The 25,769-nt window shown below is 31.8% G+C and overlaps 1 protein-coding gene across 1 annotated transcript in view; it reads left to right on the top strand.

The window, feature by feature from the left end:
* LOC140441335 (uncharacterized) overlaps positions 1–25,138 on the top strand; it is a 180,664-nt gene extending 155,526 nt beyond the window's left edge. Inside the window, exon 9 of the mRNA XM_072531987.1 lies at positions 22,541–25,138. Coding sequence (XP_072388088.1) covers positions 22,541–24,844 — 2,304 coding nt within the window. The 3' untranslated portion in view covers positions 24,845–25,138. The remainder of the gene's footprint in view (positions 1–22,540) is intronic.
* Positions 25,139–25,769: the final 631 nt, after the last annotated feature.

A 25,769-nucleotide genomic window follows, 5' to 3' on the forward strand; every position in this document is an offset into this window, starting at 1 on the left:
ACCTTTTCTCAGTAGTTCAAGTAATGGAATTTCTTTTATACTTAGATCTGGTATCATCCTTTTATAATAATTAATTATTCCAATAAATCCTCTTAAAGTTCTTAAATTGTGTGGTGTTTTATATTCCTGAATGACTTGTGTCCGTTCTGGATCCATTTCGATTCCCTTAGTGTTAAGTTTATAACCTAGATATATGACTTCTTTTTGAAAAAATGTACATTTTTCTTGATTTATTTTTAGTCCAACTTTGTCTAATCTATTTATTATAATTTTTAGGTGTTTCTCATGATCTTCAGCCGTTTTAGAAAAAATTAATATATCATCAATGTAGTGAATTACAAAATGTTCATATTGATCCAAAATATCATGAAGACATCTACATAGAGCACTGCAAGATGATTGAAGTCCAAATGGTACTACTTTGAATTGATATACTACTCCATCTATCTGAAATCCTGTATACTGTCTACTTTTTCTTTCTAGAGGTATTAACCAGAAACTATGCTGTAAATCGATTTTAGTGAAAAATGACATTCCTGTAATTCTTCCTAATATTCCATCTATACTCATTGGTGCTTCAAATTGCTTTTCAGTAATCTTGTTAATATTCCTTGCATCCAAACATAACCTGATTTCACCTGATCTTTTTCGTACTACTACTATGGGGTTAATAAAACGTGTGTCTGCCTTCTCAATGATCCCATCTTCTAACATATTATTAATTGTTTTGTTTACTTCTTCTCTGTATTTATATGGTATTGGGTATGATTTTGTTTTAAAATCTTTTTCTTCTTTAACTTTTATACTATGGATATAATTTTGTGCAATTCTATTTTCTTTATTGACAAGTCCCTTGTGTTGCTGCAATATGGAAATGACTATTGATTTATATTCTTCAGGGCAATTTAAAACTTTCATTATATCTTCTTCTTTACAAATAAAATTATTCTTCATTATGTACTCATTATTCCTTGCTTCCAATTTTACGCACTCCGCCTCGTAGGCATCCATCTGCTTAAAATTTCCATTCCTTAAATATTCACTACAATAATTATTCTTTACATTCTTTTGGGACATTTCCCTATCATCAAAATACATTTCTTCTTCATAAACATTATTATTTTCTTTTAATAATATCCTATCAACTCTTATTTCTTCTTCCACCTCATCTTTCTGCATAAATTTAATTATTTGCCCTTCCAAAGTTACCATTTTTTTTTCAAAATCTATCTTTACTTTCTTCTTTTCCAATTCATCATTTCCCATTAATATATCAACACATAAATCCTTGACAATAAATCCTTGCATATTAATTTCTTTATTAAGAATATTAATTTTAAAATTGGCTAGTTTATCAATTTCACCCAACTTCTTATTATTTGCACCAACAATTTTAATTTTTGGAATCTTTATTATATCTGATAATTTTAATGTATTAAAAATAAAATTCTCCTAGACTAAAGTACTTTCTGAACCAGTATCTATCATAATCTTAATCATTTTATTTTTGGCCAAAGCATTTATATAAATTAAATTAATAGATTCAATAATTTTATCTTCATTTAAAGAAATAAATTCAGAAGGTTTTTCATAATAGCAATGGCCTAACTTGTAATTCAGAAAGTTTACTGCACAAAATTTTGATTATTAGAATTGTCAGATTGTATCTGACCACTTGGATCTGATGTACTATGTCTTTCCCTACTATGACTTCTACTCACATTTTCTTGCCTTGTACGATTTCGTTTCCTGTCTTCGCAGCTCATATTCCTTCGAACACAATTTACCTGTCTGTTATAGTTAGGTCGCTCTGTATTTCTTCTATTGTTAAAATCTTGTCTATTATTATTAGTACTGTTATTAAAATGTTGTCTATTATAATTAGTATTATTATTAAAATTTTGTCTATTATAACTAGTATTATTATTAAAGTTCTGTCTATTTGGATTACTGTTATTATTATTAAAATTTTGTAAACTATCACCATACCTAGTATTATTGTTATATGATTGTCTATATTGTTGATTATCATTTTTATTATATTGAAAGTTATTATTGTTTTTTCTGTTGTTATTATTACTTGTCATATTGCCTCTTTGTATTCTTTGAATAAAATTAATAAAACTATCTATTGTTTGAATATTTTGTACAGTTACTGTTTGCACAACATCAACATCAAAATGTCTAGATACATTTAAGACTGTTTCATCCTCTCTAAGTGGTGGTTCTAAATATTTTGCAACTGTTATCAGTTTTAATGCATAATCTACCATATTTGATTTTAAATTGTGATTATACTTTCTAAAATATAGAATTTCTCTAAACTTTGCTTGCTCTAATTCACCCCAATAATAATTTAAAAATTTATTTTCAAATGTTTGAAAATTATCTAAATCATTCTCAATACTAGCAAACCAAGTTGCTGCATTGTCATTTAATGTCATTCTAATATAATCTTTAATATCATTAATATTATTCACAAATCTTAATTTATGTTTTAAACTATTTATGTATACTCTAGGATGCAAATTTTTAATATTACCAGAGAATTTAATCCCAGTCTCATTTGTTAAATTTAAGTAAGGTCTCCCTATGTCTCTCATTTGTGAAATATCATCTATTCTCTGTTCCACATTTCTTATTTGATTATTATTTATTTGGATATTTTGTTGTATATCATCTAATTTTTCTTCTGTGTTTCTCCTGTCTTCATTAATTTTTACTTCTAAGTTACATTTCTGTAACTCTATTTTCTGTTCTATATCTATCTTATTATCTTGAATAATCCTCTTTACTTCTCTCCTCTCATTTTCTATCCTTTTCTTGTAGTCATTCCGTATAATTTTTATTTCATTTGCTACTTTTTTCTCTGCAGCTTCAAGTTTTTTATCCATTTGTTTTTCTATTTGTTTTACAATTTTATTATTATTATCTTCTATTTTCTTTTCTAATTTTCTATAATTCTCTTCTAATTTCTGTTCCATTTTTTTCATGTCTTCTTTGACTTCTTTTGAATTCTCTTCCATTTTTTTTGTATTCTCTTCCATTGTCTTGTTCATCTGCATCATTAATGACATCAAAGCTGCCATATTGACATTTTCTTCTCTTTCTGGATTCATTTCTGCAGTATCTTGTGGAACTTGAACTAAACTCTCCTCTTGTATAGGTTGTGTTTCTACTTCCACATCTTCTTCATTCTTTTTGCTTCTTGTACCTTTCTTTCCTTGAGACATTTTGAGACTTTACTTGTTCAAATATAATTAAAAATAAAATCTATAATTTTTCCTTTCTACTGATAATTAATTTAATTATATGAGAGCACTTATCTTCCCAAACTAATTCTTTTAAATAGAGAGCCACCGCGTTGGGTGCCAAATTGTTATGATGTGTTTTTTGTTTGAATGATGAGCAATGAGTATTTTTAATAATATAATATATAGGGTTTTTATCGCGGTTCTCAAAGAATTAGCTTGTAAGTACTTTTTTAAATTATCTTTATTATAACTATTATGAAACACACATATATATCTAACCTAGCCAATGTAAATTTAAAATAAACTATCTTTAAATTGATACTCTTATAAAACTAATTAAATTCTATAGACAATCTAAAATTTAAACAAAACTATCTTCAAAATTGAAATTGTTATGACACTAACTAAATTATATTAACAAAATTTTGTACCTTTCTTTCACTGAATGCCTAAATGAACTGTTTTCCACTATATATATTCTAATCACCACTGAAAGTCTTCGTACTTCGGTTATCCTTGTTTTTGTGAAATTACTTTTTTCAATTATCAGCTTCTACCAATTTAAGATATAGTTTTCTTCACCAGCATTTCTACACCACCAACCAAACCAGCAAACATCATTTATATTTATTCTTCTTTTCAATATAGCAATATCCAATTATTATAAGTTGATTTATACTAATCTCCAACCATAATATAATTTAATTTCTTCCAATATACTTTTTTTAATCTTCAATAATTATTTGTGTATAATTATAAATGTGCATTAAATTATATGCATAATTTTTAATCTTCATTTAACTCACTATATTAAACATTTTGACTATTTGTACTTGATTCACTGACTCCAACTAACTTTCATAATAAACTGCTTGACTTCTGACTAAAAACTTCCAAAAACTGCCATCTTGAATCCAAATCACGGGTATTTATATGTTTTTGGATTTCTAGAACCATCTCGTAAGATATCATGTTCTAATTTGTTCTATCAAATACTTGTCTGAATTTTCTGGAACAAACCATTTCGCAAACATGGCCATCTCCGGAGATCCAGAGAATTCCATTCTTTTCTATTAATAATTTTGTTTACATTTAGGCTTTTCAGATCAGAATATATAATTAAATTAGTAACTAACACTCTAATTTAATAAAATACACATTTCAAACAATATATTATATAACCCCACTTTATATTCCCTTATGATTAATTTCTATCTGTCAAATTACTCCGAGAGTATTTTTGGTTGCCTATGCACATGGCTCACTTATATATATTTACAATATTAAAATACAACTTTTTACAATTATTATATGCTAATTTCTTAAAATGCCCTCACATAAATATATTTTTATAAAATTCTCTAGTATATAACTTATTTAAAATAATCAAATACTTTTTTATATCTAATATTATGTAGTATATAACTTATAAATTATTTTCTATAAACCCTAATCGTATCAATATATATATATTACTATGATCTGCTGTTTCTTACTTTTATATTAACCTTTTATTTATTTAATTACTTTATTTAATTAATTATCTAAGTGTCGCAAATCATACATAAAAAAATAATCTCAGGGTGCCATTTTATTATACAAAAACAACTAAATCAGCTTAGGTTATACCTATCTTTTCTCGTGGCTTCCAGTGTCTTTTAGTTGTTCCTTATCCGGATAAAATAGGAGAAGGAAATAAATAGAAATAACATAAATAAACAAATACAAATTTCTTTTATTACCAAAAGAAATAATATGAAAATTTATCAAATAAATTCCATGGGCTTAACTGTCCCAATGAAAATTGTACCACATAAGATAATTTTAATTGACCAAATATTTATCAGTTTGTTTTTTTATAACATTGATAAAACAACATAAACAAGAAATTTGGATATTTGTAAAATAATTACACGTCCTATGAAAATTTTGAAATATTGGAATCTTTGTTATATATATATATATATATATATATATATATATATATATATATATATATATATATATATATATATATGTTTTTATACTAAAAAAAATAAAATTCTGAATATTATAAAAAGAAACTTTTTAAATTACTTAAGCAATATTAATAATTATCCTTTGACGTTAAAAAAAAACTATATATGATATTTGCAATGTGCAATGAAAACTTTAATTAATTTTTCTTAAAAAAAAAACTTTTATAGAATTTATGGTATTTTAAAATAGCGATAATTTTTGATCTTCTGATGGTATAGAGTTTCTTTTATTTGAAACATAAAAAAAATTCTGTCACAAAAATTGACTGGCCTTTTAATTCACACTGGACGATGTTTCCTTTCAACCAAAAGAGCTCCCCCTTGTTGATTATGTTAGAATACCAATGAAAGCCTTCTCCGTTCTAAGTATCAACCTGTCAGCATACCAGCCACTCTTTATCCAAAACACGAGCAGGCCTCTTTTACCAGTACTCGTTCAACAAACTCCAAAATTCTCTCCTCTCTTTCATATACTAACAATCTCCTGAGACCCAAGTATTTTTTTTACTTGGTGTCGCAAATATTTTTAATAGTTATAGTTCTTGTGACTTACTCACTTGGACTTTATAGCATCAAGGAGGTATTCGACTTCTCAACTTTGACCTATCTCTCGTTCCACTTTTCAGCAACCCACTTCTAATTATTAACACCACTGGCACTTGCTTTTTAACTGACTACACAAAACTTCAACTACTTCTTTCGGATATCCATCACATAATAATCTTTTCTACTCCAAACTTTCAAAATATTCACTCTCTTTCATCCCCATTCCAAACTCGCTAACCAATCAGAAAATTCCTATATCTTTTCTCTTATTTTACATCAGAAAAACCCAAGCATCGCTTCTAAACAACTTTCTTTAAAAATGTTACCGATTTTATCTTATATTTTCTGAATACAATAACTACCTAGTGGCTTTGGCCTTTCCAGAGAAACAAAAGCAAAGGTTTTTAAAATATAACATCTACAAAGACCGGGAAACAATTGTCTATTCACATTTAAGTATTTACTAATGTTTTTCAGTCCTTTAGGGTAAAACTCATTATGGATAAACCCACTGCTTAAAACTAACTTATAACAAATATTTACAAATCGATGTACAGGGCGTTGCAAATTTATGTGCCCGCGTTTTGTAAAATTTTTATTCTAACTTTGATTGATAAAATGAAACACATCAATATATATATATATATATATATATATATATATATATATATATATATATATATATATATATATATTCTAACATTATTGCCACAATTTGGTCGCATTGCTCTTATAGTGATCCTTTCACAAGTTAACATGCTCCTTTTCTAACTTGTCTGCACCGTACTGAAAACGACCAATAGTCAGAAATACGTATATACGGTTGCTTTCCATATTATACACATATTATTATTATATTGTTTTCCTTTGTTACGAGCTATGCCGATAACTTATACCTTTATAATATTTCCTAAATGAAAAACCTTTTTAAAAAAATCTAAAACACGTCGATTTTTAAATTTAATGTTCTACATTTTACAATGAAATTTCATTATACAATGTGATACACATTACAGTGATGACGTCATCCGCTCTTTTTTTAAATGTAACAACCTGTTATATTACTATATATATTATATAGTCAAATATTACTGTCAAATACAACAAAGGCCACAATTTGAACATTTAAGATTAAGTCATGTATTAATCACTGGATTACTTTCAAGTTATTTATTACAATTTATTTATAATTGATTAATATTATAAATCAATAAAAATTAGCTTTCTAAGCACATATCTTTCAAATTACATCCGTTAGGCCCCCAGTATTATACTTTTTTGAAATCAGCTCATTTTTATCGATCTAAAAATGTCCTAAAATACAGGGTTTTACATTTAAAAAAAGAGCCGATGACGTCATCACTGTAATGTGTATCACATTGTATAATGAAATTTTATTGTAAAATGTAGAACATTAAATTTAAAAATGAACTTGTTTTAGATTTTTTTAAAAAGGCTTTTCATTTAGGAAATATCGAATTTATTCCATACTTAACGGACACACTGTATATATACACACAACCAAACGTATATGGAATCACCCAGTATTTCTTACTAATAATAAGAAATGTATGACAACTTTTTTTGCAGATGAGAGATAAAGGTTTTTGTTGGAATTACGATTCATAATTGATAAAATTTTATTAAGTACACATTGAAAAATTTTATTATTTGTGTCAAGTTGTAAAGCCGGGACGTCAGAGTAAAGTTTGTGTTCAAAAAAGGTAATATGCCCTACGTAGGTTTGTCAGATGTTTAGAGGGGAAGAATTGTTGCTCTTGTTGAGCAGGGAATGTCACAAAGGCAAATTTCAAGTACGCTACACGTCTCGCAGAGCGTTGTTTCAAAAACGTATGCAAGATTTTTAGAATTGGGAACACTCAAGTACAGGCCTAGAGAAAGTCGTCGTGGAGTAACTAGTGATCGACAAGACCGGTTTTTAGGTCAAATAGCTAGAAGAAATCCAACGTCTTCTCATCCGAAGCTCCAAAGGCAACTTTTGCTGACTACAGGTATTGACATTTCAGTTGAAACAGTACGAAAGAGACTTCGTTCCCAAAATTTATTTAGCAGGAGGCAGTTGAGGGTTCCCAAGTTATCCAGACAGAACAAAATTGATCGGCTGAATTGGTGTCTGGAACACCAGAACTGGACAAATGAAGATTGGCAAAATGTCATTTTTTTAGATGAAACCAGAATTGGCCTGAGATGACCGTCGAATTCGGGTTTTAAGAGGTCGAGGTAGACAAGCTAGACTGCAAACTGCCAAACCCGTTCCAAATATAAAGGAGGAACTGTAATGTTTTGGAGAGGTATTATGATGGGAGAAAAAACACCTTTGCGTCCCTTACGGCAAAGTTTAACGGGTCGCCGGTATGTTGATTTGGTACTAGAACCCATAGTTAGACTGTGACGAGGTGCAGTGGGAAATATTTTCATTTTCATGCATGGTAATGCCCCTCCACATACCAGCAGAGTTGCCACAGACTTTCTGGAAACTGAAGATGTCACTGTTCTGAGTTGGCCTGGCTGCTAACCTGATATTAATCCCATTGAGCATGTGTGGAACCTCATTAAAAGAAGGATTAGAGCTCGAAGGGATAATCCAGGTAATGCGGATCAGCTCATTCAAGCCGCTCTAGAAGAATGGACAAACTTACGTTAAGAACAAGTTGACGATTTGATTAGAAGCATTCCCAGTCGGATTAAAGCTTGCATTAGTGCTAGAGGTGGCAACACTGACTATTAAAATGAACAACAAGACTGTATCTTTCTTTAGTCAATCATTGTAATGTTTTCATTTGTTCGTGTTTTTTGCGTTTTTGTTAATTTCAAGCATTTGTAACATTTTTGATTGTTTTTTTTTGATAGTAATTATACTGGTTTAGTATAAAATGTAGTTCATTTTCCATTAAAAAAAATTTATTAATTCCATATAAGTTTGGTTGTGTGTATATATGTTATATATTATGTAGCGAGATTAAATAAAACGAGCGGTTCGAATTTATATAAATACATTTATTTATAAGTTTACAGTTCGGTACTCTCTTATCAACTAACTCACTCATAACATCGTTACATATATTATATACCAAAAAGTATTATTCTCGAATCTTCTGGGGTAGTCCCACCTCTAATTCGCCTACGTGACGTGTTGTTCTCTCTCACACTCGATACATCGCGAATGTTCTTGATGCCTTTTGCGAGATGCAACCCTTACATGGGCCATGCCGAAAGCATGTTCGTAACAATAAGATAATTATGAATATGTCGTGACTGGTCAATTATTAAAAATAATTTTGTATTTTTTTTTCTATTCTTAGGGAATAAAGTTAATTGATTTGGGCTGACAAGTAAAAATTTAAAATATCTTCTTCTTCTTCTACCTTCTTGTATGTAGGCTTTAAAGTCTGTTTCTTCTTTAATATTAGCCTCCTAAATTGTTTAAATTATCGCACCACCTTTTTCTTCGTCTGTCAATACTTCTTCGTCCATTTGGTGTTTGGTGACTTATCTCATGCTATTCGTATTATCCTATCCTCTACCATTCTACTAATGTGTTCGTTCCACTCCTGTTTCCGTTTTATCACCCATCCATTTATGTCTTCTATATTGCATGCTCTTCTTATGTTTTCGCTTCTCTCCCTATCCAACAGACTTTTCCCTGATATTCGTCGAAGTATTTTCATCTCTGTTGTTTCTAGTAGTCGTCTCGTTTTAGATATGTCAGGTCTTGTCTCCGCCGTGTATGTTAATATAGGTATAATTGCTGCTTTATAGATTCTTGTTTTTGTGTCTTGTCTTAGGTGTTTGTTTTTCCAGATTGTGTCATTAAGAGATCCCACTGGTTTACTTGCTTTTAAGCTTTGTTTTCGTACTTCTTTTTCAACATCTCCGTAACTAGTTATATCTATTCACAGATATCTAAACCTTGCTTCCTGCTTTATTATTTCCCCATCAATTTCGCTTTTACATCGTAGTAGGAATTTAGATATTATCATACATTTGGTTTTTTCTGCTGATATTATCATATTGTCTTTCTTGGCTATTGTATTGAAGATGTGTGTTAATCTTTGGAGCCCGTCTTCTGTCTCGGCGATTAACGCGGCGTCGTCTGCATAATATAATATTTCGATTTCTTTGTTCCCCATTCTATAACCATGACTTTTACGTACTGCTTGTATTATTTCGTCCATTATTATATTAAAGAGAAGTGGGCTTAACGAGTCACCCTGTCTGACTCCGCTTTGTACTGGTATACACTGTGTTAGTTTTCCATTTATCTTTGCCTGTATTCGATTATGGAAGATAGATGTTTTCTATGGTTTGTATAATATTGACTGCTATGTTTCTTTTATACAGTAGATGTAAAACGTCTTTGATTTGGATGCGATCGAAAGCTTTTGTCAAGTCTATAAAACATAGATATGCTTGTTGCTCATCTGATAAAAGATTTATACCTCTATAATTGTTGGGGTCTTCTTTATCTCCTTTCTTGAACATTGGCATCATTATGCTGTTTCTCCATGCGTCTGGTATATTGCAGTGCAATATTAGTTTTTGTATAAGTTTTATAATCTCTAGGGTTATACTTTCTCCTCGGTGTTTTAAAAGCTCGTTGGTTATTCCGTCTGGTCCTGGTGACTTTCTATTTTTGAGTGAATACATGGCTATCTCTACTTCCTGAAAACTGATTTCTATTTCGTGTCTTAATTCAGGTACGTTATTGTGTTGATTATTATTTTTCTTTTCTTTAAACAGTTCCGTCAGGTATCTTTCCCATTTGTTTGCTGGTATGTTCGTTGGTTTCTTATGAATCTCCATATTTGTTTTTGTGTACCGTAGAAGTCGCTTTCCATCCTTTTTGTAAACTGTTCCCAGTGTTCATTTTTTGTTCTTCCTACCAACTGCTTTGTTTCATTTCGTATTCTTCCATAGGTGTCTCGGGATTCTGAAGTATTTAATGTTTTATCCTTCGTGTAAGCCTCTCGCTTCTCTTTACATTTCTCTTTTATTTCTTTTCTGAACTATGATGTATTGTTGTTGTTTCTTTTGTTCAGTATGACTTTGCGTTTTCCTACAGCTTCTGTTGCTGCTTCTCCAATGTTGTTTTTAATTTTCTCTCAGCTCGCGTTTATATCTTCGATGTCATCTATTGGTTTCAGCTGTATCTTCTGTGCTAGCCTCCTTTGGTACATTTCTCTTGTAGAGTCTTTCCACAGTGATTCTACATTGAATTTTTCCTCGATGATTTCCTATAAAAAATGTTTTGGTGTTATTTTCATTCTTATTTTTGCTAGTACTCATTTGTGTTCACTCCCTGCGTCTGCTGAATTTAAAGTTCGGATATCTAGAATCTGCTTTGGGGGGATTTTCCTATTAGTGACTATAAAATCAATCAGAGATTTGTGGCCACTGGAGTTTTCAAATGTATATTTATACTGGAGCTTATGGTCGAAAAAAGTATTATTGGACATATTAAGTATGGACAAATTAAAGCTAATTTTTTCTTAATATAAAGATATAAGGTAGCCTGAGAAAAAATTCTCGCAAATTAGGGTTTCCAGCAGCTAAAAACACGAATTATTAAAGATAAAGTAAAATAGAGTTAGGGAGCAACGACACTGATTTGACAAGTGGTACTATGTATATTATTATCATCGATATAATATAATCCGGATGGAGACTATGAATAAATACTTGCCTCCAAAGTAGTTAGTAACAATAGCCGATCTTATTTCCGGAATGCCAGTGGTTTACGAAAAAATTCCTTTGGTACATATATATGTACAATAATTATTTATTTTCGTTGTTATTTACATTTGAATAAAAGATATAATGAGGTGTAACACTGAAAAATAAAAAAAAATATTATTTTTATAACAAAGAAGCATACAAAACATGTATACTTTACAGGTACGTAGTTGCGCATCGCACGCCGCTGATTGACTAAATGCAAAATATTAAAAATTTAACAAATTATTTAATTTGACAAAAATAATACATTGAATTATTGACTTAAATAGATAATGCTACCTGCTTAACATTAAAATATCGGGAATTAATTGATCACCTGTGAAATTCGTGTCGGACATCGTATGTGACAAAGTGACGTCATTACCGTCATCTATCAGCTACATGTAAAAATATCAATAGACTCCATCCTTAGTATATTGTATCGATTATTATTATTTATTATATATCTATCGATGTATTCTTTAAAAACTCACTCAGCTGACACTTAAAACCAGTAGCGTTGCACGCTAGTTGTTTTTTATTTTATCTTTAATACCTCGCTTTTAAAACAGCTGGCAACCCTAATTTTCTACCTTTTTTGTCAGGCAAACTTCTCTCGTGATATTAAGAAAAAAATTAGCTTTAATTTTGTATAGAAAACATGCATGTGCAAGTGAACGAAATAAAATTTTTGTCAAAAATTAATTACTGTTAATTTAATTAAAAATATTTGCTACCACTTATTGACTGGCAACCTATTATCAATGTATTCTCCCAATTTTAAATGTATGTACAAATGTGAGTTTGATTAACTGCGTTATGAACGTAGTGATCCTGCAATGGGATCTTAGGCTATTATTAATGAACGTATATCGACGTACAAGGTATCATAGGACACTAAGGATAAAAATTGATTTACTATAAGACAAATTCTGATTTATTGACTTAAAGAAGGCCTCTAACTATGCGATATAGCAAACGAAAGGGGAGGGTATAACAAATATATTAAGATAAAAAAACAAACAAGGCGACTACCAAAAGAGCATGACACAGCATCTTTGTCATTAATGAATGTATAGCGATATACGAAATATGACATGACACTATGGGTGATACTAGACACTATAAGGTAAATTTTATTGACCTGAAGAAGGTCTCTGCTGAGTAAAAAATAAACAACTAGCTGAATCCTAGCATATTACACGTCAAATAAAACGACGTGAGAAGTACAGTAGATATAATGTATATCCATATGTACATATATATGTATATATAAAATATCTTCTTCTTCCTATGCCGTCCCCATTAACGGAGGTTGGCGACCACATTTTTAAAAGCTTCTCTGTCTTTTGCAACGTGGAATAATTCGTCTACAGTCATGTTTGTCCAGTCTCGAATATTTCGCAGCCATGACTTCCTCTTTCTACCTATTCCCTTTTTGCCATCGACTCTACCCTGCATGATGACCTGCAGAAGACTATATTTATTATTTCTTAGTATGTGTCCAAGGTATGCAGTCTTGCGTACTTTTATCGTTCTCAACAATTTTTTGTCTCGACCCATCCTTCTCAGCACTTCCTCATTGGTGACCCTGGCAGTCCATGGAATTCTCAACATTCTCCGGTATATCCAAAGTTCAAAGGCTTCAATCTTTTTAACTATTTGCGCTTTTAGTGTCCATGTTTCTACCCCGTACAATAGTTGCGACCAGACGTAACATTCAACAAACCTCAGTCTCAGCGCAGTATTCAGATTTTTGTCACAGAACAATTGTTTGAATTTTAAGAACGCTGCCCTTGCCATTTCTATTCGTACCCGGATCTCTTGGTCTGGATCTAATTCTGTGTTGATGTAAGCTCCCAGATATTTATATTTTGTCACTCTCTCTATTTGCTGTCCACCAAAAGTTAGTTGTTCATTATTTATTGGACTCCTTGATACTATCATAAATTTGGTCTTATCTGTGTTGATGTCAAGTCCCATTTGAATGCATTCACTATTTATTGCATCTAGTAAAGTTTGTAGTTCTTCTATACTCTCAGCCATAATATATATATATATATATATATATATATATATATATATATATATATATATATATATATATATATATATATATACAGTGTGTCAATTTTAAAACTTACAATGGCCTAAATCTCATGAATAAATGCTGATATCGAAAAAAGTTTGAAACTGTTTTTAGGATAGTAAGGGGGAACTAAAATGATGTGAAAGAGAACTCACCTCCATCAACCCCCTAGGCCCCACCCAACACAACCAATAAAGTTTAAATTGCAAACCCCTACTTGTGATACATCATTGAAAAGACTATAAAAAATGCTATCCCAATGTCATAAACAATAATTATACAAGGTGAAGCAATAATTGTGAAACTTTGGCTTAAATGGAAAATTTGTTGAGGTTTTTGTTGAACTACAAATTTGTTAAAAATGTCAATTAAGTAAATGTTCAAAGTGTTCAATGCTTGCGTAATTCTTTGTCGCAATTCCCCAAGAGACGCAGGTTGAGTTTTATAAACAACTGACTTGAGGTAACCCCATAGAAAAAAGTCAGGTGGCGGTAAGTCTGGTGGCCTCGGCGGTCACTTAATAGGACCTCTCCTTTCCATCCATTTGTTTGGATAATTGGTATCCAACCAGTGCCTAACTGGAGCTGCATAGTGAGGAGGTGCTCCATCTTGTTGGAAGTGCAGCAAATCTTCGTCTAGAGATAGGTTTCCTTGATCGTCACTTTAATTATCTCATTTATGCACAATTAAATTTCGATGATGTTTTCCAGCATATCAAGATAGATGTCGTCACCTAAATTGCCTGGTATGAACAAGGGACCAATTATAGCATCGTCTAATATTCCTGCCCAAACATTCAGTTTTTCAGGATATTGAGTGTGACCTTCTCTGAATCGATGCGGGTTCGCATCACTCCAGTACCGACAGTTTTGTTTATTTACATTACCATTCAGCATAAAAGTACATTCATCAGTAAATGTACTGTATGGCAAACAAGAAAATGATCTCCACGCGTTCAGGTATACTGTAAAAAACCATCGTGACAACTACAGCTATCACGAAAATTCTCAAATAATCCAAAAATTATTGAATCTGAGAGAACCGAAAAAACAAACGTATTCAACTTGTTTTGCAAAAACGCCAAATTAAGTTTTTATTTAACAAAAAAAAATCCGACCGGAACTTATCATTAAAAATAATAGTCCGGAAGATAGCATTACAAATACAAAAGTCATGGTAAGCTGGCTGATATTAACACCCTGTATATTATTAAACAATAATTATGCAGGGTCGTCAACAGAATCAACAAAAGCCTCATTAAATTTTCCATTTAAGGCAAAGTTTCACAATTATTGCTCCACGCTGTATAATTATAGATAGATAGATAGATAGATAGATAGATAGATGGTTTATTGGTAATACATCAATACAAAAGTATTTTTTACAAGTCAAAGATAAAATATGTCAATATAGTTAATAAACACATAAATATAAACACAAAACATAAATACAGTGTTTTAAAATATACTTACAACAATTACAACAAATTAAAATTGGAGGTGAAATACTCCTCATACGTAAAAAAGGCATTCACTATAAGGTAACTCTTAATTTTCGCCTTAAACTGATGAAAATTAAGAGCTTTTATTCTAGCTGGCACTAAGTTATAGAATTTTATGGCTAAATACCTTGAACCATTTCTGGATCTCTCAAGACGGCTAAATTCTGGTATAAGATTATTATTAAATCTGGTGGGATACTTGTGAAAATCTACATGCGCATTGTATTGACTAAGATTTTGTTTAATGTTCAACAGACACTGCATAATATATACACAAGGTAAAGTCAAAATTTGTAAAGCTCTAAAGGAGTTTCTACAATCTGCTCTATAACAGAGCCCAGAGATAATACGAACACACTTTCTTTGTTGTGCAAACACTTTATCAATGTGACAAGAGTGACCCCAGGAGAGAATAGCATATGTCAGATGAGAATGAAAATTACTATGATAGGCTGTTAAAATAGTTTCCCTGGAAGTCACCTGTACAAGGTCCCTAAAGAGGAAAAGTTGTCGGGAAAGCTTTTTCGATAGAATAACTATATGTTTTTCCCAGGTTAATCCTGCATCCAAATATATCCCCAGAAACTTCGCTCCGGTTACACATTGTGGTAGAGCAGCCTTTTCAACGCAAGTGTTATTTCTTAGAGTAAAATTAACACTTTGTGATTTAGAGTTGTTCAAAGAAAGACGGTTAGTTAAAAACCAAGTTTTTTTCAGATGTTTGGTAATCAAGGATGTCGAATTCAGAAGGGTGATAGCTTGTATAAAAAGTAATGTCATCAGCAAATAAAACAGTGTTAACTGTTTCATTTTGAGAGTACACTAGATCATTAATATAGATAAGAAATAATACTGGACCCAAAACTTATATATATATATATATATATATATATATATATATATATATATATATATATATATATATATATATATATATATATATATATATATATATATATATAAAAATTATAATAAGGAAGTTTTCTAAGTTTTTCTAATTATTATTTATACCATTGGATAGCATTTTTTATAGTCTTTTCAATCATGTATCACAAGTAGGGGTTTGCAATTTAAACTTTTTTGATTGTGGTGGGTGGGGCCTAGGGGGTTGATGGGGGTGAGTTCTCTTTCATGTCATTTTAGTTCCCCCTTACTATCCTAGAAACAGTTTCAAGCATTTTTCGATATCAGCTTTTTGTTCGTGAGATATAGCCCATTGTAAGTTTTAAAATTGACACACTGCATATAGGATATAGTATAAAATGATCATACTTTATATTTACTTGGTTTACATGCAAGAAGTTTATTATTTTAAAAAATTTTCGAGTGACTGTAGTTGGCAATAGATTGGACTTTTAGTCGAGCAAAATTGCTAGTGTTATTATAAATGATGCTTAAATTATCAATGCCATATCTCTTATTATTACAATTTAATTTTTTTATCCACACCATTTCTTTAAATTGTCTTTTACGTAAATTGATTTTTCTTTCTAAAATTGATACTTCTTGAAAATAGAAAACATGATCCTCATTGATCACATTCTTCTGCCTTTCTGCGTTTTACCAAGGTACATGATTTGACATTTCTCTTGATATCATTATTATGAGAAGTTGATCTAAGAGAGAAGTTACGTAAGGTCTGACCGTCGGCGTCGTAAAATTTACCATACGTGCTACACGGTATTGTGTAAATAACACTAGAGCTTTTCATGGTTTGCAATGGAGATTTAGTTTTGGTGTCAAGACTGTTTAACGTTTTAATATACCTAGTTTTAATCATAATTTCTGTGTTTTGCTTAAACAATTTAACCAATTTCAGTGTTAAAGTTGGTATATATGGTAGAGAAAAATAAGATAAGTTCTATCTCCCCTTCTCGTTGTTTAATAATATCTACCTGCAGTGTTTTGTTGTGATTAGTGCTAAAAATAATTTAATTAATAAACCCCTGGGATAACCATTTTCGAGTAAAATGTCGATTAATTCGGTAAGGTCACAATTTAAAAACACTCTATGTGATAGTTAACGTATTCTGTTCTTGAGACCTAAGACGAGGTTAATTTTCATTATGTATGGATGTTGAGAAAGATAATGAATATAGCATTGTACCTGTACAATGTTCAAAATTATCAAAATTAAAAATGATTATCGAAACGATCATCGATACGATTGTTATTGACAAGCGACACACCATGAACACAGAATAAGTAACAATTTATTTAATATTTAATGTTTAATTTGTTGCATAAGTAACAATTGTTTATTATTCTATGCCATGGACGTATCCATCACACCAAATCAAAAATTTCTTGTTAATTATTTGATATTTTTATATTTTCTATTCATATAGATTTAGTTGTTATTTTTCAAATCTAAAATGTGGTAAAAGGAAAAATAATAATAATATTAATAAATATTAAATATATTTACAAAAGGATCATTTTTATTCTGGAGAAAGAAAATATATCTTCTGTGTCTCTCTTACCCATATCTTACATATGTAATGATTTTGCCGATTCACTCCCGTACAAATTTTCAACGTAGAACGCGTGTATAGAAGTATAACTTCAAAAACATTTACAAAAAAACGGGTGTGGTAGTCCAGTGGGACTGCCGGTGGAAGTTACACTTCTATACACGCATTCGCCGTTACAAATTTATTTGGGAGTCAATCTGCACAATCATTACATATGTAATGCTATAGGTAAGACATAGCAGAAAGAGAAACAGAATTAATAACAACTTACTAACAATTTATAAACAACTTTTGACCTGTAATAGGAGTATAGTAAATGATGGATTGAATCAATATTTTGATGAAAATGTATATTTTTATTTTCATATATGTATGAAAGTAGTTGAATGCAAAAATTTTTTTACACATACTCTGCAGTAAAATTCATTGTTTATTTTGTTATTAATATAATAATACAATACAAATTAAAATGCAATATTCATAAGTATTTAAAAATGACAATAATATACATAACTTTTCTACTAACGCATATATGTTTAATTTACCATGTAATAATATTAATAAAAAAGTCATCCCCGACTGGGAATCGAACCCCGGTCTCCCGCGTGACAGGCGGGGATACTGACTACTATACTACTGAGGACATGACACAAACGTATTTCAAAATTGACAGTTCTGGATCATACAGTGATTTATTGAGATTATTATTTTGAAATACGAAAGACTAATATAATTATGAACATTCAATAAATAATACAAAACATATCACATAAATAATAATATTAAATTATACATACAAAAGGATATATATAATAATATTAAATTATATATATATATAAAAGGAACATTTTTATATTCGAGAGAGGTAGAGAGAAAATATATCTTCTGTCCCTATCTTACTCATTATCTTACATATGTAATGATTTCACAGATTCACTCCCATACAAATTTCCAATGTGGAGCGCGCGTATAGAAGTATAACTTCAAAAAGTAAAGGATTTGTTACTAAATAAATAGCTTGACACTATATAACTCTGTCGATCCCAGATTTTATGCTCTTCCGAAGATACAGAATCCCCCATACCATTGCCGGTATAAGCAATTTTCCACTTACTGACTAACAGCTTCGGGTGGAAGGACGGTAAGTGGAAGGGCACCTTCTTGTCCTAGAAATGGAAAATCGTTTCTAAAGGCAACCGAACCAGACATGGTCAACGGCGTGGAGATGCATAAGGCAACAGGAAACCAATACATTAAAGGCTCATAGAGCATCCCTAGTTAATCATCATGACTAACAATACAACCAAACACTCTACTGATCATGAAACTCGGAAAACAAGATCCGGCAGAGGAGGAAACTCACAAGACTGCAAGGCCTCCCCGGTCTTCAACATGCGAAAAGCTTGAAAAGTAGCGACTTGGAATGTTAGAAGTCTACGTCGAGCTGGAAAAGTAATAAATGCCGTTCAAGAACTGCGGACAAACCAGAGAGCGATATTGAAACTTTCTACGAAGACCTAGACAACATTTTAAAATCCATTAAAACGCAAGATGTAACAATTATAATAGAAGACTTTAACGCAAAGGTTGGGGAAGAAAAAGTAGAAGAATGTACAGGAGGATATTGTCTTGGCAACAGAAACAAAAGGGGTGGCAGACTTATCGAATTTTGCCAAAACAATAATTCTGTTATAGCTAATACATTATTCAAAATGCCAAAGAGAAGACTATATACCTGGAAATCACCAGCAGATCAAGAAGAGAGAATTGTAAGAAATCAAATAGACTATGTATTAGACAAAGATACAGGAACGCAATTATATCCGCAAAAACCTATCCAAGTGCCGACATAGGATCAGATCACAACCCATTAGTGACTAAAATTAGGCTCAAAATGAAAATAATAAAACGACGAACAACAAATGCAATGCAGATGAAATCAACAACGGATTAATACTGGGGAACAATTTGAAACTCAATTTCTGTTGAGTTAGATTTTTTAGCTGTTTTCTATAGAATTAGGCGTGCTGATTTCCAAACTGTTTTTACTTTTCTTCCATCACGTCACGTTCGTTTTCTATGTGGGTGGGGCGCATGTTGGTGGGGGAATGACGCGCTGATAACTGCAACTGGTCTAGACTTGACTTTTCACGTGTTTACTTCAGTTACGTCTGTTATACCGTGGTGAAACGTTGTGTGTTGGTTAGCAGCATTTAGTATTTCGTTACTTAAGTATGTAGAACTACTTAGTGAACTTACTTAAGTGACCTACTTAGTGTGTTTGAACTGAAACGTTTCCTTATGGCTACCTCTACTGTCTGACATTCGTCAGACAAGCATATTTTGCCTATTTTAAAGTTATACTTGGTGATCGAGATAAAGCATGGGCACCTCATAAAGTGTGTAAACAGTGTGTTGAGGGTTTACGGATATGGACCAAGGGAACACGTGCTAAACTTCCATTTGGTATACCTATGATTTGGCGCGAGCCCAAAGATCATTCAAGTGATTGTTACTTTTGTATAGTGAAAACATCAGAATATAACAAGAAAAACAAATATAAGATAGAGTATCTTAGTTTACCGTCAGCTATACGCCCAGTGCCGCATTCAGCCAAAATCCCTGTGCCAGTTTTCAAAGAATTTCCCTCTTTGGAAGAAGGGGAATACGGATATGGTGTAGATGAAAGCGACTCCAACGATGAAGATTTCGAAATTGAAGATGACTCCGTACGTAAGGGATTCAAGCAGCAAGAGCTGAATGATTTGGTAAGAGATTTGGGACTATCCAAAAAAGCTTCAGAGCTGTTAGCATCACGACTCAATGAGAAAAACTTGCTTGAAAAGGGAGCCACGGTATCCTGTTTTCGAACACAAGAAAGGGCATTTCTGCAATACTTTCAAAGTGATGATGGATTTGTGTTTGTCCATAATGTAAGTGGTTTAATGGAAAAATTGGGAATTTCAAACTATAACGCAACTGAATGGCGACTGTTTATAGATAGCTCAAAGCGGAGCTTGAAGTGTGTTCTCCTCCACAATGGAAATTTATTTGGTTCAGTTCCAATTGGCCATTCAGTTTGTTTGCGTGAAGAATATGACGACATAAAGAATGTCATTGATCTGTTGCAATATCACATGCACCAATGGATCATTTGTGTTGACCTTAAAATGGTCTGCTTTTTACTTGGTCAACAACGTGGATACACAAAGTATCCCTGCTTTCTGTGTATGTGGGACAGAAGAGCTCGTGCGCAACATTGAGTGCAGTCGAATTGGCCGCCAAGACCGGACCTGAGACCTGGTGATCCAAACATTGTACATCAGCTACTTGTCGACAGAAACATTATTATATTTCCACCTCTGCATATAAAATTAGGTCTCATGAAGCAATTTGTTAAAGCTTTGCTAACTGAAGGAGACTGTTTCAAGTGTCTCGTATCGAAATTTCCTAGCCTGTCATTTGAAAAGATAAAGGCCGGTGTTTTTGATGGTCCACAGATTCGGCAGCTTCTTATAGATGAACATTTCGTGGTAACAATGTCAGAAATTGAAAAGAATGTGGGGTTGGCATTCAAAACATTGTTAAAAACTTTCTTGGAAATACACGAGCATTGAATTACGCCGACATTGTCCAGCAACTCTTGGATAGCTTCCAAAAGCTAGGGTGCAACATGAGCATTAAAGTGCATTTTTTACATAGCCACCTTGCTAATTTCCCGGACAATCTTGGTGCGGTGAGTGATGAGCAGGGTGAGCGTTTCCATCAAGATTTGAAGGTCATGGAAGTACGATATCAAGGTAGATGGGACATACATATGATGGCTGACTATTGTTGGAGCACCAAGGGCGAATGTACACAAACTAAACACTCCAGAAAAAGCTATAAACGCAAATTTTTGTCTTAATTTGTAAATACTCTTCACTGATTAAACAATTTTATTTATACGAACTCGATTTAACTTGCATTAAGTGAGGTTATTCTCAGATTCAGAGGACACAAATTAGTGAAAAACAAGTGTCAGATCTAACTCAACAAAAAATGTGTTCCCCAGTATAATGAATGTTAAAGAACAAATTCTACAAAATACTGAGACGGATAAAAAATGGTTAATAATAAAAACAGAAATAAGTAAAAGTCAAAGAGAAATTCTAATACCAACCAGATATAAAAAGAAGCAATGGATGACGTCATCATGACGTCATCATCATCATCATCATCCAGCCCCGTTTTCACATCCATTGTTGGATATAGGCCTCCTCCAAACGTCTCCAGTTCTCTCTATCTCTAGCTGCTGCAATCCAGTTTGTTTCTATTCTCCTTAGGTCGTCGGTCCATCGGGTGGGTGGTCTGCCTCGACTTCGCTTGTCGGCTCTTGGTCTCCACTCCAATAATCTCTTCGTCCATCTTCCGTCTTCCATTCTAGCAACATGTCCAGCCCACCTCCACTTTTGTTTATTGATTCGCAGTATAATATCGTCAACGCCAGTTCGTCGGCGTATCTCCTCATTTCTCACGCGATCTTTCAAGGTCAGACCCAGCATTGATCTCTCCATTCGCCTTTGTGTTACCCTCAGTTTTTCGGCAGTAGCTTTCGTTAAAGTTAGGGTTAGAGTTCATCATGACGTCATGTTGATATTATTCAAAATAAACGCAAAATTAAATTTTGAAACCGTAAATTTATCATTAATCATAAATTTAAAAACATAAAAAATTTTAAAATCTACCTGTCTCGACATTTCCTTCTAATATGGCGCATTTCTAAAATATTGAGGGTAGGTCCTTTTCAACTGAACACAGTGTATTTATATTTAGTTTTACATTTTAGTGGATAACATTTTGATACATACCTTTATTCGAAGTTGTGCTGTTATATAAAATAAGTTTAGTAACTGTAAATTAATAGTTTTTTTTCTTTTTAGCTGCCGATTGTAAATCAAATGTACTTTCAAAAAGATGTTACAAGAGACACGCAGAATGAAAATACAGAAGATAACCTAAATCGAAAGCCCAATCCATCGAACGTTCTAACTATATTAACCCATAAATTAAATGTAGCAGACAAACCTCTTTGTACGAACGAAGAAGAACTCATTCCGAATATTGACGTCAACGCAAATATTAATAAGAAACATTCAGAAGTGACTTTAATCATGTCGTCAAATAAAATAGATCCTGACAAGTGTGGTTCAGATGATTCCACTATATCATCCAAATCAATTACATCAAATCAAAGTTCGGAAATAGGTTCAGGAAGTCAAACATCACGCAGAAGCAGTCTCCGAACAGAGTCATTACATAAATCCGTTTCTTTATTATCAAAAACTTCATCCAAGAGACAATCTCTGCGAGCTATGTCCAGTGAAAACCTTTCAAAAAGATCTGAATCTAAATTTGGTGTAAGTTCCAAAGCATCACCTAGATCTCAAGTTGTAGCTGCAGTTACGAGTAGATTATATAATAAAGTTAAGAAAAAAGAAGTTGCAACAGATACTGATGACATAAATACATATAACCTGTCGGTATTTCCAAAAGAATTATTAATATCAGAAAATGCCAGGGCACGTCTAAGAAATATTACGAGAAGGGCATTAAGAGCCAATCGAATAAAAAATCAGGATATCCAGACAGATCTTATACCCATAAAAAGAATGAAAGAAATGTCTACAAATACTTCAGATCTGAAAGTTTTGGTAGAAGAGCTAAAACATGTGGCAACTATGACTTCACAAATTGATAATAAAGATGCTTGTGTAGATAGCTCTGATTTGATAGATGTGACAGATTCAGAAACAGTTAAAAGTTTGTTGATTACAAGGAGTTGCGGTACACAATTTAACAAAGAGGATTCCCAAAGAAAACAGTTAGTAGTTCCAAAGCCCTCAACTCTTGTATCCTTTACTAAATATCTTAGAGAAGGAAAAGATGTATCTGCGGATGCCATATATACTAATGTGGTTAACATAAATATATCAAATAACTACCTTCAAGGAAACAAACCTAGTCACAGTGTATCTTCAGAAAGTTTAGAAAATTTTGAAGCTCAAAGTTCATATATGGTTACTCCAGATCTTCTTAGTAATCATCCGCCTCTTGAAATGTCATCAAAAGAAGTTCAAACATGGTATCACGGAAGTGTGGGAGAACTAAACGAGGAATTTCTAGACTGTGTTGAACATTTCAACCAAGATTATGCAAAAAATAATAGTAAAGCAAAATGCTCTTGGATACCGGATCATTCGGTGGCAGTACCAGCCATTAAAATGCTCAAAACTCATGCTGCAGAAATATTCAGATCATCAGTACAAGCCAAGGAATATTGTATACCCTTAAAGGACTTCGAAGTTGTCACAGCCAAACCGAGAATTCTGTACTGTGACAGAACTGAATATGATGACGTAGTTATAGTCCATGAACCATATATACTACATGATACTACAGTCAGTACAGACAATAACAACCCGGCCACAACATCTAATTTAGTATCATCTAGAGTACCAAAAACAATTCTGAAAAATGAAAATGGAGAAGCTAAAAGAATAGTGAGTGCAATGTCTGCATTTTTAGAAGAAGCAACAGAAATCATGTCAAAATTGTCTGAAAAAGAGGAAAAAAATCATTCTTATGATCTCCAAGTAACAGTAAATGGATTAAAATCTTTAAAAAACTTGACCAAAAAGAAAAAATTGACAAAAAATAAGATTTTAACTGAGAATAAAGAACAATTAGTTAACAAAGGTAATCAATCGTCAAATTGTGACAAAAAATATTGTACATGTTTTAAAGAAAAGGGATCGCAAACAATACTTCCTGTTATGTATAACTGTTCTACTCAATCTGAACCACTACTCACAGAATTACCGGTAAATAAATACGAAATTCCTTTCGAAGCAGCATGTTCAAGATTAGAGAAAACATTATCTCTCGTCCAGATATCCCATGGAAGAACCGTTAATGCTGATGAGATATTTGCAGAATACGAATCATCGCATTTAGACAATGATTTAGGTCCAAATTATTCGGATTATGGAAGTTTACCAAAAACCTACAAAAAAAAGTACAGGACGTGGTCTTTATCTCCTAAATCTTATTTGAAGCAATTAACTGCAATGAGGAAAGATATAGTGGAAAGTACTAGAGACTATATGAGAAGTTACGATAGCCTTTGTAAAAAAACTGAAGACAATGGAAAATACAGTGTAGATCATATTAAAGATAATACGTAACGAAATGATAAAACCTACATATATTGGTTTTTATATATTTTTATTATAAATAGTCTAGGGGCCAGTTAGGTTACTGTGGCCTGTTTAATTCTAATGGGTCCACCCAAGTTTTCCTTATGTATTTTTGGCTACTGATTACGAATTTCGAGGGTGGATTTCGATCCGTGTGGTAAAAAAATTGTTGTAAGAAATTTAATAAGGCTGTAGCTCGTAAGCTAAAAGAGCTAGACATTTTTTTTTCAAATTAAATTTGTTCCTTGGCTTCTTAGCATGCAAATGAGCTTTACAAAGTATCATTTTAAAGCTTAATTTATAGACCTTAAGACCAAATTTGTTAAATTAATTTATCTTTATTTGTAATAAAGTTTTTATCGTTATTAAAGTTGTAAATTTGTAAAAAAATTTGTAAATTAATTTGTTTATTTATAAGGGCTTTAAGCAAATTTCGGGCAATAAACGTTGATACTTGAATTAACAGTAATGCTAAAAGAACTTAAAAGGAACATCTTGAGCTTAGGAAAATGTTCGTAGGTTTATTTTTGGCCAAGATATCGATATTTTTATAGCTCGCTCTGAGGCGCAAGATCAGCTCGCAGCGAAAGGTATGCGCGCTATCCGCCGATACAAATTATGGTTTATATATTAAACAGTGCTTTTCAGATGAAACTATCCACCTTAAATAACTTTTCGACTTCTAATACTTAGGAACAGCGCAAATACACGTCAATTAATATTTGACGGGGGAGACAATATGTCATATTTAAGCTTGCTGGGAAAGGCACCCTCTCACCTCCCGTAGCATCCCTTTATTTTTTTTTATCTTGTATGTATTCGGATTCTCCTTTTTGTGCTGATTTCAAAAATATATAATACATTCGGCTTAAAGTGATTAGTTTATTAGATAAAAAATTTTTCTCTTAACAAG

Source organism: Diabrotica undecimpunctata, chromosome 5, assembly GCF_040954645.1.
Source record: "Diabrotica undecimpunctata isolate CICGRU chromosome 5, icDiaUnde3, whole genome shotgun sequence".
NCBI classification, from domain to species: domain Eukaryota; kingdom Metazoa; phylum Arthropoda; class Insecta; order Coleoptera; family Chrysomelidae; genus Diabrotica; species Diabrotica undecimpunctata.